The 15779-nt window shown below is 39.0% G+C and overlaps 1 protein-coding gene across 6 annotated transcripts in view; it reads right to left on the reverse strand.

The window, feature by feature from the left end:
* CTDP1 (CTD phosphatase subunit 1) overlaps positions 1–15779 on the reverse strand; it is a 186646-nt gene that overhangs the window by 105982 nt on the left and 64885 nt on the right. For 4 of the 6 annotated variants that reach the window (XM_050941802.1, XM_050941806.1, XM_050941804.1 and 1 more), the window contains exon 11: positions 10535–10700. In XM_050941802.1, the coding sequence (XP_050797759.1) occupies positions 10535–10700 (166 nt within the window). Of the gene's footprint in view, positions 1–10534; positions 10701–13464; positions 13574–15779 lie in introns of those variants that run through there. The other 2 variants (XR_007772778.1, XM_050941805.1) reach the window with 2 other exon arrangements.

Consider the following 15779-nt stretch of genomic DNA (forward strand, 5'->3'; position numbering starts at 1 on the left):
CAGATGCTTGAAGGGTGCAGTTTTGAAAGAACTGTAGAATACTTGTAATTTGCCCCCATGCCATTTTTTAATTCACCAAGTGTAAGAGAAGAATGGATTTTTATAAATGCCTTTATAGAGAACTTTATAGAGAAAACAGAAAAGCCTAACTGCAGCAGGCATTAAGTATACTATGTTATTCTTTACAAAAAAAGAGACTGATTTTTCTATTTGTATAAACAGAGATGATATTTTGGTATTTGATGCCTGGTTTGATATGAAATGAAAGGAGCTACCACATCGATTTCTTGCTTTAATGATTAAAAACCTCTGAACACATTTTAGTACTTCAAAAATCTGTTGCAAGAATACATTCAAAAGCTAGTTTGCCTTGAGCATGGCTGAGCAAAGAAAAAGCATATTGAACACTAAAACAGGCAAACCACTGAAAAAATCTGTGGAGCCAGGACAGTAAATTGATACGCTGCAGACAAAAACTTGCTAGGAAAACAGTGAATAAATCTTTCAAATGTCAGTTACCAACTCAAACTGTACTACTGATTTGTCTGCACTGCATTTGTTTCCTAACTTTACTTATTTCAATTGCTTCTAATTCTAATTCCATTCTCCAATGTTTTTCATTAGACTGATTTCTAGTGCTTAAAGATGATCAATGCTGATTTTTGGAATACATAGTCAATGACTTTTTCCAATTCCCTTAAGCTGAAATGGAAGTTTGCATAAACTATTAGAACTGGTCTGATCCAGTCCTCTCTAGTGTTCTGAATCTCTTCAGAACTGAGCATATGAAATAAATGAAAGCAAATAACTTCTATTCCATTGTCTACTTCCCTCATGTTCCTCTCTCTCTCACTCTAGGTTTTTTGTTTTTTTTTCCTTCTACAGGTAAAACCACTATCCTTTACATTCCTATAGACTTAATTAGTGCTTTTACAATTGTTGCATCCCTTAATTTCATTTTCTCACTATCACTCAAAATAAGCTGGGATCTTTCCTTTAGACATTGGGTTGCAGTTGATGTACTTAAATGTGTTCTACAACTTCAATTATCACAGTTCTCTCTAATAATCAAAGGAGAAAAATAGGTGTGATAGCCAGTCTGACATTATACTTTACAAGCCAAACAACAAAACATTCTTTAATCCTGTTCGTAGAACTATAAAAATAAAGTCGTAGCCAGAAATTAATACATCTTACTTATTTCCACAACAGTTTAGGCAGTCTATTTTCATTACAAACCTGACGTAAATTTTCTGATGCAACTGCTATCCACACGTGCTTTGTGTATGCAATGGGGTATTTGGATGCCAAAGTACTAGCACCACAGGTTTAACATTTGTCTATCATATACTTAAAGTGACAGCCAATTAAAATATTGAAACAAAGAAAAAAAACAAATGACATTTATAGTCTTGCATTACTAAAACTTTAGGCAATAAAAGCTGAATACTGCACATGGTGAGCTGTCTGGAATGGACACAATGGTGAGAGAAATGGGTCTTTGATCAATGTCCATACTATGCAGACATCAAGCTTTCTTACACAAGAAGCTGACAGATGAGATGGGCTGCAGACAGAGTACAGCTAGACTTGGCTTAGTTCAGGGACCATGTAAGGGAAGAAGGTTGCAGAAGGAGACCTTTCAAGAAGAGAACCAAAGAAGGAAGAGAGCAAGAACATGGGAGGTACTGGAAGTGCTTGAGCAGAAACTGGGAAATACAACCAGTTTCGCCAAATGTATGGATAAACCAATAATCTGTATGACATAAGTAACAGCACAAGCTATACAAGTTGTTTTGGCAAACTTACTTTCATGATGGTTGTCATATTGCCTAGATAACCCATAAAACTGTTTTCAATGTAGCCCACTGCATTTATTAACTTTGAGACTCTGCCGCATGCATACTTTCATCCATTCTCATCCTGCCTCCTTGAAAAGAATTCAGACCACTTCACCCAGAATTAAGGCAATAAATTTTAAAACACTCCTTTAGAAGGCCAATGAGTCAACTGAAAGGCTTAACAAGAGCAACTAAAATTTGGTTCTCCTCTGAATGTTCTTGAAGCCAACCAAGTTAACAATTTATAGAAGAGAATCAGAAGTTAATTTCTATGCAATATATAGTGTATGTATTTTAAGAAGCTATGCATAATGAAATTTCTTGTAGGAATTATCTGAAATCAGAAGCGTAAGAGCAGATTTTTAATAGCCATAGTTCTGTAACAAGTAAGGGCCTACCAAATTCATGGCCGTGAAAGATGTATCACGGACATTGAAATCCAGTCTTCTGTGTACTTTTACCCTATAGTAAAATCCAATGCCGTTATATGCACAGTTACAGGTTCCAGATGTGATTAGCAGCTTGTTTCAACATAAAGAAAGGTCATGAACTTGACAGGATTTATTGATTGACACTTTACAGCAGCAAACACTCAGGGCTCAACTCACTGACTGGTAGATATGGGCATCCAGGGTGGTTTTGTAGCACAGTGATTTCAATTGATAATTTCACTTGTTTTCCAGTAGGCTGTTTTAAAATGAGTGTCCAAAGTAAATCAAAAACCTCTACAATCAGTACTGTAGCGGAAGCCAAATTCTACATACTGATGGTGATAAACTGTTTTGTACAAGCTACAATGTTTTGTTGGATTCCACTTAGACTCAAAGTGGCTGCAGATGTTGCACTGCTGGGAAACAAACAAACCCAAAACAATATATTCTCTTTTTAAGACAACGATAGAGCTCCGAGATCCGTCATTTAGCTACAATGGAACTTGTGGATGCATTTGCAAGCACTAACATACCGCCGGAAAAACCTGATCACCCAAAGCTGTGCAAATTCATTCAATTGAACATACAAAAAAGGAGTTGTTTACCAAGTGCAAATAACCTATGACAGAACTACCTTCCAAAGGTTTCTGTGACGGCGCAAGTATGGTAAAGTCGATAAACTGCTCAGCTACATTAAAAAAGATCTTTAAACACTGCCCTAGCTGCAGTCTTTGATATAGGCAGTACATTGCAAATGAGACTGAAATGGGGGAACAAAAAATTGCATTTCCCCCAGAGTCAGTAATTACTTGTTGGACTTCCTGGTTTTGGGCTGCACAATACCAGTTTTAATAAAACTTTCAACCCTTCTAAACGATGCTCAGCTGAATGAGGAAATTCAGCTTGTTGCCAAGAATGCCAGAGGACTGATGGACTTCAGTTGGTTTGAATCTTGACATGTCACAGTCCACAAAGCTTACAACAAAGTAATGGATGTACTGTTCTGGGCTGAAGCACAGTCAAACAAAAAATCACTCTGACAACATTGAGTTAAACGCCAGTGCTCAGCAGGTGTTTTCTTGAATTGTAAAGAAGCTCAGACAATATTACAGCTGTAGAGAAGTCAAGCTATGTAGAAAAGAAACTTTCGAGCAGTTTGTTTTAACAAGTTGCAGCAAGATTCCTAAAAGCTGTGCATATTTTTGATTCTGCACAAATGCACCTGTTGATGTTGGAATTAACTTCTCAATGCAATTCCTGGCATTGACAAGAATTGTAGGCTAGAGATTCCTGCTTACAAAAATATTGCCAATGAAATGGAATGCACTTTGCCCGAGCTACAGTTTTGGAAGTCAGTGGAAGGCAGAATTCCCCATCTCACAAAGCTAGCTCGTTCTGTTTGACAATTCCAATGAACTCCATGGATGCAGAGAGAACTGTGTTTAAACATGGACGACTGTTTTCAGCGCAGAAACAGGGAATGAAGAAAGACTGTTGCAGGATGCTCCATACTCACATTCAAAACCCAAACTTTTTTCCCCCACCTGCTTTTGTTAACTTACGGGCTTTACAATACGTTTATACTTTGCCATTTAATTATATAATATATATTTTCATGCTCTCTTTCAACACTTAAGATTTTTAAAATTTTATGACCATGATATTTATGATTAAAGGTCTTGAGAACATGACCTATGAAGGAAGGCTGAAGGAATTGGGTTTGTTTAGTTTGGAAAAGAGAAGACTGAGAGGGGACATGATAGCAGTTTTCAGGTATCTAAAAGGGTGTCATCAGGAGGAGGGAGAAAACTTGTTCACCTTAGCCTCCAATGATAGAACAAGAAGCAATGGGCTTAAACTGCAGCAAGGGAGATTTAGGTTGGACATTAGGAAAAAGTTCCTAACTGTCAGGGTAGTTAAACACTGGAATAGATTGCCTAGGGAAGTTGTGGAATCTCCATCTCTGGAGATATTTAAGAGTAGGTTAGATAAATGTCTATTAGGGATGGTCTAGACAGTATTTGGTCCTGCCATGAGGGCAGGGGACTGGACTCTATGACCTCTCGAGGTCCCTTCCAGTCCTAGAGTCTATGAGTATTAGTGAGCTCAAAGCAACTGTCATTTTACAGTAGGCACACATCCATCTCATCCAATTAATATTTTAAACTAACCAAAGGGCTAGTATTCACTGAGATAATAGCTTTCATTAAACTGCGTGAGGGAAATGCTGATCCTTAATTCACAGCATGTTAGTTATAGCTACATTTACTAATTTAGAACACAAAACAATAATCAGAAGACTTGCCACTATCCATAATATGCTTAGCAGGATGGCAGTAGTAGGGACAGTGATAATATGGACCAATGAATTACAATATTCTGCTTACATTAACCTTTGTATAAGATGTATGCACAAGTACTTGTTTGAAAGAATAAAACATGGAGAATGTTTCGCTCAGCTGAATCATTGTGTCTACTTAAATCCATTTTGATATAAAATGCACATGTTGTGATGTATTCTTTTGCAGATTATGGGTTAAATCTTCAGCCGGTGTAAGTTAGTGCATCTCCACTGAGTTTGGTAGGAGACAGAAGAGATGGATGGTTGAGTGAGAGTTTGGACCCAATTCTCCCTTTCCCAGAGAGCCCTGTCTGAAAAGAAGAGAACTTATTTATTTTTGCTGTGGGTAGAAGAGAAGACAATCCTAGAAGAGATGGATGGAGCTGGTGAACCCAAGGATGGGAGGTGGCAACAGCGGCAAAAAGGGTTCTAGTTCTAGTAAATAAGGAAGTGAAATGCTTACTCAACATGTAGGCTGCACAGGACCAGTTATTCCAGGCTATGGTAACTGCAAGGAGGGCTCTGCTGGATGAGAAAGCAGTGGCGCTAAGGAGAGGTTTTGGAATTTCCTTCCTCCAGGAGACCCCTCCATCACTAGACTTCCGTATAAATCTGATCAGCCAAATCATTCTGGAAGCTCCTCTGGGCCTGGTTCTTTTCTGATCTACGGTGCTGAGAGGAGTTGCTGACAAGTGCTGCAAACATCTGCTCCATTATCTTCTGTTCCCATTTCAGTTTGGCATGGCTGCAACATCACCACACAAGGCAGGGAGTGGAAAGTCGGAACTTCTCAGACTGGACTCAATATGGACAGCAAGAGAACTGAGGTATCAGAAGGTCATTTTCTGCAGATGCTACTAGGAGACAAGATGAACAACTGGGAAGGATTGCTTCCCTGGAGGCTGAGCAGGGAAATGGGATGGAAAATCCTGGCTTTGACAGCTTGACTTACTGTCAAATGAAAATTTACTATGCAAACTGGTCTCATAATGAGAAATACTCTTTACAAGTAAGTGAAAGGGCTATGAGAAGACATGGTAACAAAATATGGGTCTTTTTTTTTTAAAAATGGTTTCAAGGGGTAAAAATCTGAACAAGGCTGTGGGGGCTGAAAGCCACCCTTCAGTTGCCTGATAGATATCCATGCAAACAGCCAAATAAAAACCATTGCAAATGAACGTGAAGCCAAGTTCCACCAACAATGAAATTTTCTGCAACAAGCATACAAGTTATCTATGGCATCACAAGACAAGAGGAGAGGTAGATAAATTTAACTTGATTAAATAAGGGTAACTATTTAATTGTATACTTGATATGTTTCACAGAAATCTCTCCTAATGCCATTAAATAGGAAGAATGATCTTAGAAGTATAGCTTTCTTAATATCTAAGAGGCTTAGAAATACTGATCTGAAAAAGGATGCGATAAACCTCGTTTCTAAACATACAAGGCTACTGGTGATCTCGTCAAGTATTGGTAATTTTGCTACAGCTTGCTTACTTAATGTAAAAAAAGATCTGTATGTGGCAGCTAAAATAGAAAAGATACTTATGATCCATATACAAGAAAAGGCTGGGTTTTGGAGAAGGATTTTTGGGGAAAGGGGGTAGGAGGTAGAGCTGTTCTTAATGCTCTTGCTCTGAGGAATTAGAAGTGTAGACTGGATAGACTCAATAGATCATCTAGACCAGTCCCTTGCACTCAAGGCAGGACTAAGCAATAGCAGACCATTCCTGAGAGGTGTTTGTCTAACCTGTTCTTAAAAACCTCCAGTGATGGAGAATCCACAGCCTCCCAAGGCAATTTGTTCTAGTGCTTAACCTAAGTCTCCATAGCTGCAATTTAAGCTCATTGCTTCTTGTCCTTTTCTCAAGGGTCAATGAGAATAATTTTTCACCCTTCTCCTTGTAACAACCTTTTATGCAGTTGAAAACTTATACTCCCTCTCAGTCTTCTCCAGACTAAACAAACCCAATTTTTTCAATCTTTCCTCATAGGTCATGTCTTCTAAGACCTTTACATTATTTTTGTTGTTCTTCTCTGGATGTTTTCCAATTTGTGAACATCTTTCCTTCTTGTTAGGATGATACTTTACAGCTATGTGCATTTGCTTTTCTACTGCAAACAAGGAGAAGAAAAAAGTTAGCTACATAAATCTATTTGCAACTGGTTGCAAGAGAAACAGATTCATCCATGAACAGACTTTACTAATGGAAGTTCTCCATTATTTACAATGAAAAAATGCTTGGAGGCTTAAATGCTTAAAGATAATCCTAATCCCAATGATACTCTCCCTCCCCCCCCCAGAATAGCAAATTTCCCATGCTGTGGAACACTGCACACTTAATTCACTTTGATACAGACTGCATTTCTTTTTGATGCATTCTTTTGCAAGTTACAGGGAGAGCCTTATAAGTTTAGAGGTAAAATTCCTACAGGTCATTCACTTATAGTAGTTAATTTAGGCTCATTTTGATTTTCCTTGTTCTTGCCTCCACTTCCTAGCTACACATGGGGGATCTCTGATGATTTTTGTAAGAGAAGCTGATAGAGCAGAAGAAAAGGCAAAGTTCTTTGCTGTTAGGCTGGACCATTAACAGGCAGTGCCTTTTCTCCAGAGCTGTGCTTTCAGTGTTCAACTTCCACCATGTCTCCTGCATGCCTCATAGTATCATTACATGCACACATATATACATGTAATGATACTTGCCAACTCTGATGTATGCATGTGAAACCTGGACCATGTACAGACGCCATGCTATGAAGCTGAATCACTTTCACATGGGCTGTCTGAGGACACTGATGAGGATAAGATGGCAAGACAAGGTTCCAAATACCGAGGTTCTCATACAGTATTGATCTTATTGAAACCAATGTGTTTCTATAACCTTAAGTCTTACATTTTTCTGTACAAACATTCACCCTGTAGCTCAAGTCAGAACACTGAAAGCAATAAATACGCTTTTAAGTACTTTTAAGAAATGGCAGTCTATCTAATGAAAAACTACATGAAAGATTTTTTCAAACACTGAAGGAGTTATCAATAAATACTTAGTAATCAACTAAAGAGATAATTATGCCAAGTTAATGTGTGCTGAAAGAGAACCAAGAACTACTAATGGAAAACTGTAGAGAATACACACTTATTTATAATGTACCTAGAACACTAGAATACATTTAGTTATTTCAGAATAAAAAGAGCATTAGAAAACTTTAAAGTTTCCAACGTTTCTTAGTGTGTCACTTGTAACTTTCCAATTTAACATGATACAGCTGATTATAGGCATTTCTGTCATTTCAGGGCATTCTGAAATCCTTCAAGTCATTGAAAGAATCTGGATCATTATTTGAAGTATTAGACCAATCTCCCTGTACTATGTTTCCAATACAATCAGTACTTTTCCATAATAAGTACCATGTTACCTCTACAGCTCTCCCCACAAAATTACTATTTCAAACTCAGCACAAAAATGTCAGAACAGAGGTTATGATGTTTTGTAGTCCTGATGTTTTCTAATATTATATTTGGCTTAATCAGAAGATCAGCTATGAACAGCATAGGTGAGAAGGACCAAGGGACACAACCAGAAATAAATGGCTGCTTTGGATGGGTAGGTGACAACACTTCCTTACAGTGACAGACTTCACACAGAATCACATTTGTTCCTGAGAGGATTGCCAGTTCAAGTAACCTCATCATCAGGGCTCCTACATGGAAAATCCAAGCAATGGAACATTAGCTATTGTGTCATCTGGGAGCCAGATGTTAGAAGAAAAGTTAAAGTTACCTGATGAAACATAAAACAAGAGAAGCTCAAAAATAGATCACATGCTCAGGAACGGCAAAGCAAGCAATGGAGTCTATATTCAGAAACATAGCTACTGCTGTCACAACATACTTATAAGCAGCTTCCTGTTGTCACATGACCCTATTCAGCTCTTACACTGCAGATGGAAAAATATGGAAGTGTGAGGAATGAACATAGAGTTTGGAACAGTCACTTCAGAGATGGTCCAAGTAGTAAGGAGTTAAGAAAGGTTCTCTGACAAATGCCTGAGCAGAAAATTCTTCCCTCAGCTATCAAAGTAAGCTACTTCACTTCACTTTCAAGGCCCTTTTATAGACTGTCCCTATCCCATCTATCATCTCTCCTTCATTCCTACCTCCGCCCACGATGCCAGCCTCCATCACCTATTTGTTAAATTTTCCAGTGAGCAGTTTTCAAACAAGCATTCTCCCATGCCATCCCTTATGCGTGGAAGGAGCTTCCTGTAAACATCTGCAAAACTAATACATTATTCTAATTTGAAAATCTAACAAAAATTCAAAAGATTTTTTGCTGTGGTGCCTACAAAAAAGCTTAACAGCTAGGCTGGTGGTATACTGTGCTGACCAATGATGACCAATAACATCTCATTGTTTCCTTGTACTTCCCTCACCCCTCTTCTCCCGGTATGTCTGTCTGTATCCATCATCTCTTGTCTTACACTCACATTGTAAGTTCTTTGGTGCAGGAACAGTCACTTCACTGTGTTTGTACAGCACCTAGGACAATGCAGTCTGGGTCTTTAACTAGGGACCATAAGTGCTATAAATAATATTTGATTATTTGGGAGAACCAGCAAACAAATGTGATGTAAATGGGACTGTTCATTATACTTTTCTATCGAAAGGCAGACTCTTGACCAAGCTGTATGGAAAATATTATATCCACCTCCAAGACGGCATTTGGAAGACTCCAAGCCCAAATGGGATTGCAAACAATACCAGTCCCAACTAACGTAACAAGACTATTTAATAAATACTGCCCTTCTATGTTTACCGTTTGATTTGTGATGCAAACAAGAGAGCTGGAAAATTAAGTTATAGGGGTATTCTCAGTGCATTTAACAAATTACACATCTTTTATTCAGGTGTTGGCATATTAACCTTTGACAATACCCGCAGATGGCAAATTCAGTTTGCAACTGTTCATCGTAATTATTTTGTAATTAACAACATTATCTTACTGCCTTACATGAAGTGGCCTTATTTTTTGCATTTGATCTAAATATTTTACCATGTAATATTAATTTTACACATCATTAAAAAAAATAAAGTGTAAATTAAACCTGAATGTATACTATAGCATCTAAGTAGACATTAGATACACCAGTAAATCTAGAATTTCACATAAATCAACAACAATAAATCAAGATATTGCTAAGTTTTTTAAAAGTCTGAAGTTGGCATTGAATATAATCTTATTTCCAAAGGATTACTCCCATACCCTACTGACTTTCATTGTTAGGTGAAACTTGGTTTCAAATTCTAAGAGTCACCTTCACCAGAATTTAAGACTCAAACAATGCACATATCCAACTCTCCATGAAACAGCTGTTTCTCCTTTCTTAGGCAAATACTGCAGGTATTACTAAATGCCAGTTACACAAGGTTGAAAAGGAAACTATGGTTCCTTCTGAAAGGTCACACACAGATGATGGGTTTTTTAATCAGTGATCTTAAGGGTTTTTAGGTCCTCATTTATATGAAATTCAGTGTGACAATGTACAGTATTTTACATAACTAACACGCACTAACTTAAGATCTCATGCATTTTCTTTGTGCCAAAATTATATTGATATGAAATAACTACTTTACAGGCCTACGACCATGAAAGTATTTACAGTGGCGTAGTTTAAATTGGTTTTACAGCACATAGCTGCATGTTGAACAAAACTGCATTTCTAAGTCAAAACAAAAATATTTTAATTCAGTTACTGTAACTTGACTTTTCCCCCCCAACAGTAGTTACATGCACCTGGTAACATGCAGTCATTTCATGTATGTGCATAATTTAACAGAGTTAAATACTATTATGCATAATAACTGACTAAATCAATGATACTGTTAGAATCCTGACATAGTTAGTTTAGCTCACCTCTTTATCCATACTCTCTAAATCCTCTTTACAGAGTGTGTACAGTGGCATTGTCTCGGACATACTTGGCTGGCGTTTCCGTTTGGATGGACCAGGTTGATCTTCATTCTCATTTGCTGGTAACTCCTCTTCATCAAACAGCTGCTGCTGATGTGGTTGAACAACTCTGAAAAATTTCACAGGTCCCAAATGAGAAAAAATCATTTTGAATTACAATGTTCATAGAACTGAATCAGATTCAACATGAAGTGTACTGTTACGGAAGAGCTACAGCTTCACTGAAGTACTGCTATGCCCTCCTTTGAATACCTGGAACAATCTGATGTGTCTGGAATTGGAAAAATTGATCACTACACCTTCTCTTTCTCACTGTATTCTTCTCCCCTTACCCCCAAAAAATCTGCATATTCGAATTGCCTATACCAATTTAAAAAAGTTATAAATATAGAAAGCTTGTCAGGACACTGGAATGCCTATCCACAGTGCAACATGTCTTTTGCCAGTACAATCTGAAGATGTGTGGACCAGGTATTGGCATAATCAGCCAGGTGCAAACACAATCTTCCAAATAGTTTTGTAGGTAGCGCTATACTGCTGGAAGTTTCGCTGGTAAAGTTTTCTAGTGAAGATAAGCCCTTCCTCTCCAGTATTCTGAGAAAATGTTCATTACATCAAAACAGCTATACTACATCTGTAAGATCTCAAAGAAAACATGCACACACTTGCATTAAAACATTAATATTGTAGACACATGGACTGAAGGAGGAGGGAAATTCAAAATTAAAAAGTAGATTGTGGTTTTGTTGGGAGGGACAGGAGCTTTAAAAAAAGACAAGAAAAGGAGGAGGGAAACTGGCTGTTAAAACCAATGTTAAAAACACAAAACCACTTATTCTTGACCTTGAATCCATAGACTAGCAATGGTAATCTTTTTTGCTTGTGTGTCAAACAAAACAAGGTAATCACCACATGGATCTCAAGTGCTGGTAAATAATGTGATTTATTCTGTCAATTACAAAAAAAGAAAGAGGGGTCTTATAACACCACCAGAGACTATTAAGGTCTTTGGATACACTTTCATCTACATCATGGGTAATACTGGGAGTTTGTGCTTTTCAAATTTTTAATCTTTATATTGGCTTGACTCAACAAGAAAACAATGCTGTTTTGTGAATGTAGTCAGTATGAAATGTTTGACCGCCTTGGAGGGCAGAATTTATTTATCCAAACACACTGACAGTGCAGGAAGATGTCAATACAAGCTTCCTCATGTCACCCTGGAGAAGACAGATATTGTATGTGTCTCCATGGCTATTCGTTCCTTGGCCTCTCTGTCTCCAACAAGTGCAAATTGTGATGGCTTGTGTACTACAGAAATACGTTGCTAGCAATATCAGACCACATTTTTAAACAGAGTATGTATTTAAACTAGCAAAAAGAAAACCAAGTAAGTAGTGTACTAGTGCTACACTCCCTATTGTGGCAATGGCTGTAATAGGGTACAATGAACCAAGACAAAGTCTCTCCTGAAATGGAGAACTGTTTGTTAACAGGTGCAGACCTCAGTGCTACAGATGAAGCACATTGACAAAGTCCTCCATTGCCTCTATGTACACCATCATAAATCCACTGTATTTCAAAAAGAGTAATGATGTCCAAGAGTGGCATAAGTTTATTACCACATATTCTACTTAATATATTGTTTACAATATGGGAAACCGCACAAAAACATTTTACCTTAGAGGAAGGTGGAGCTGAAATACGTCAACCTGTGCTAACTGCTAGTTTTGGCCCGTCAAAACAGTTATCGTTAGTTAAGATGTTTTTGGTTAGTATTGTGATTTTTTTTTTTTTTTTTAAGAAGGACTGATAAATTAGTTAGCCTGTTCCAGTATTTGATTTCTGTAGCTCCGTTCTGTCTCCAGGATACCCAGCTATCCAAAGTGGTAAGTGTGAAGGCTATATTTCAAGTTGTATTCTTAGACTGACAAATTTTGAGAGCAATACAATGTTGTCAATGCACCAATGAATTATCCAGGACAATCCACTTACACAAAAAGCATCATCCACAGTAAAATACTTACTATAGTGCAGAAGAAATATACCCATTTACCTGGCACTGATATAAAAGCTGTATACCATGTCCCTGATTCTCTTCTCACACTAGATTTATACTGCTGTAACTCCTTTGTTTTCAACAGAGTTACTCCCAATTTTATACAGGGATGAGAGAAGAATTGGGCTAGCAGGTAAACTAGAAAAGATGCTGGGAAACTCAGCTATAAGGTCTCTCTCTCTCTCTCACACACACACACACCCCTACCATTACCGTTCTGATTCAACAATCTGAACTTCTAGCAGCCCAAATATTTCATTTTATTACCTCATAAAGGGACTATATGTTGAGTCAACAGACGTACAGCTGAAAATAAGTGCGGCTCTAGCACCTGTGGGAGCTTTCAATCTAATGTACTTCTGTATTTTGGGACATAACATTTTTATTCAATGTCTAGCGTAGCTGAGAGATACAGCCAGGTCCCAACCCCATCCTTTTCCAATAGTTTTCTCCTGCTGCCAGCTATGACTCTTACTGGTGTTAACATTTTAAGGTTGAAGAACATAGCAGGGGAAAAAAAAAGAAAAAAGAGGATGGACAGAATTATATTCACGGGATAATTATGTTAAATAAATTACATAAAACCCAAACAAGAGGTTCTCAGATATATTTATTATATTGTGCAACTAAGAACATGGGTCAATTTTCAGAAAGCACAAATGGCAATTGGGCACCTACATACTATTTAACGTAAGGTATGTAACTGACATTTGTGCCTTTGAATATGTTCCCCTTAGAGCTCTTTTGTATATATACACAAATTAAGTTATCAGTGAACACTATAGTTATACACAAGAAGCCCCGATGCTTTCACCTTTAGAAGTCTGGTAGTGTCTTGAAGAGCTTTCATCTTCTCTATCCCCCAACAATCACCTCAGGTTTTCCAAAGTAAGCCTTTGCAAGCACAATCACATACCCCTGCACTGCAAAACAAATATTTAACCTTGCAAGATATTACCTCCTTTGTAAAATATAGTCCTGCGGACAAGAGACTTGGATTCCAGTCCTGACTTGGACATTACCAACTCTGACCTCAGTTTCCTCACATGTAAAAAGTGATATTGCTATTTATCACCCAGGAGAGAGTCATAATGTTGCAAAGCTTAACATTTGTGAAATGGTTTGAGTTCTGATAGTAGCCATTGAGAAATTAATTTTCAAAGCATAATGTGAATTTATAAAGCTCAGCAAATCTGTGGACATCTACTTTACATCCATGTCCGTGGACCATGCTGGTGGATACAAATTTTGTATCTGTGCAGGAGCTCTATAGATTTAACATCTCTAGAGTTTAGCATGGAGCAGGCAAACTTTTTGGCCTGAGGGCCACATCAGATTTCCGAAATTGTATAAAGGGCCGGTTAAGAGAGGCTGTGCCTCCCCGAACAGCCAGGCATCACCTGGCCCCCACTCCCTGTCCGACCCCCTCCCCTGCTTTTTGCCCCTGGGACTCCTGCCCCATCCAACCCTCTCTGTTCCCTGAAGGGCCCCCTGCCCCATCCACCCCCGTTCCCTGTCCCCTGACCGCCCCTGGAACTCCCGCCGCATCCAACCCCTCCTCTCATTCAACCACCCCTTCTCCCTGTCCCGACTGCCCCCCTCTGCCCCATCCAACCACCCCTTCTCCCTATCCCGACTGCCCCATCCAACTCCCCCTTCCTGACTGCCCCCGTGACCCCTACCCCCATTAAACTCCCCTGTTCCCCACCCTCTTACCGCTCCAACCCCTATCCACACCCCGCTCCCTGACCACCATTACCCCAAACTCCCCTGTCCTCTATCCAACCCCCCCACTCCCTGCCCCCTTACTGCGCTGCCTGGAGCACCGGTGGCTGGCAGCGCTACAGCCACATCGCCCAGAGCAGCAGGACAGGCAGTTGCACCACCCGGTGTGAGCCAGCCAGGCCACCACACAGCACAAAGCACTGGGTCAAGCCAGGCTTTGCAGCTGCACCGCCCAGCGCTTCGTGGTGGTGGTGCAGTGAGCTGGGGCTGTGAGGGTGGGGCCTGGAGTTAGCCTTCCGGGCCAAGAGCTCAGGGGCCAGGCAGGATGTCCCACGGGTCGGATATGGCCCACAGGCTGTAGTTTGCCCACCTCTGGTTTAGCACAACTTATGCTATACCTGAATAACACCAACTGTATATTCCTGGTACAGAGAAGCAAGTCACATGCTTGCTTTTATTCTCAGTCTGACTGTTTTTAAGATTTTGTTATCAAGTGGAATCTTGGTTCCTCCTTCCTTGTCTTCTTTCTCTGCAGCTTTTGCACTCTAGATGAAGTAGGCAGCTTCCAAGACAGGAGATGCTGTTACCCCATATTGCCATAAAGTTTGAAAAAATCTCTATTGCATATAGCCCCTTGAGAGTTTATCTATAAAACCAACAACTCTTACATTTCAAATCTTCAGTCAGCTCTCTAGTTGCTGCAGGTGGCGTTTGCATCCTTTGAGATCAAAGTATTTCTTTAATCTACAGAGATTTTAAGAGGTGTGCAACTGCACTGATGGAGTCCAATTCTGTGACCTGGTCACCAGGACTTGCTAACTTTTCACTGACGTTAGTCTGCACTTTGGAAACCACCCAGACTTCTTTTTGCATGGTGTATTTATAGTCCAAAGCAGAGTTTACTGATTTTTACTACTGCCTTAGCTTAAATCAGCATATATAAATTACACAAGAAAATTATAAAGGAATGTTTTTAAATATCTGAAATGTCAAAACATCCATTGATATGGATTGAGCAGCTGTGTAATTGCAAGAGGATTGATGTTTTAATCACAAATTCCAAAAGGAAAAAGCCTGAAGACATCTCTCAAGACAGGAAAATAGAGTTGCAGGCACAAACGGGCAACAGTAGGAGATTTTCACAGCTCTTAATTAAATTCATTATTTTGGTTTAGTTTAATCTCACTAAGAAGACACTGTGGAATCGGTTTCCTGTGAGTCAAATGTTTACCTGTTCTACAAACCCTTTTAAGCCATCATTGTGCTTCTGATCCTACAGCCTCTATGCCACAAGCTACACTGGCCTCAGCCCGGCCCAAGCTTGTGCCAGCTGCCTAAGATCCCAAGATTCATAACAGAAATTTGGAATCATAAGTATGCCCTGGGTATGACCCTTAATGGCAT

Source organism: Gopherus flavomarginatus, chromosome 2 (assembly GCF_025201925.1).
Source record: "Gopherus flavomarginatus isolate rGopFla2 chromosome 2, rGopFla2.mat.asm, whole genome shotgun sequence".
In the NCBI taxonomy this organism is placed as follows: Eukaryota; Metazoa; Chordata; order Testudines; family Testudinidae; genus Gopherus; species Gopherus flavomarginatus.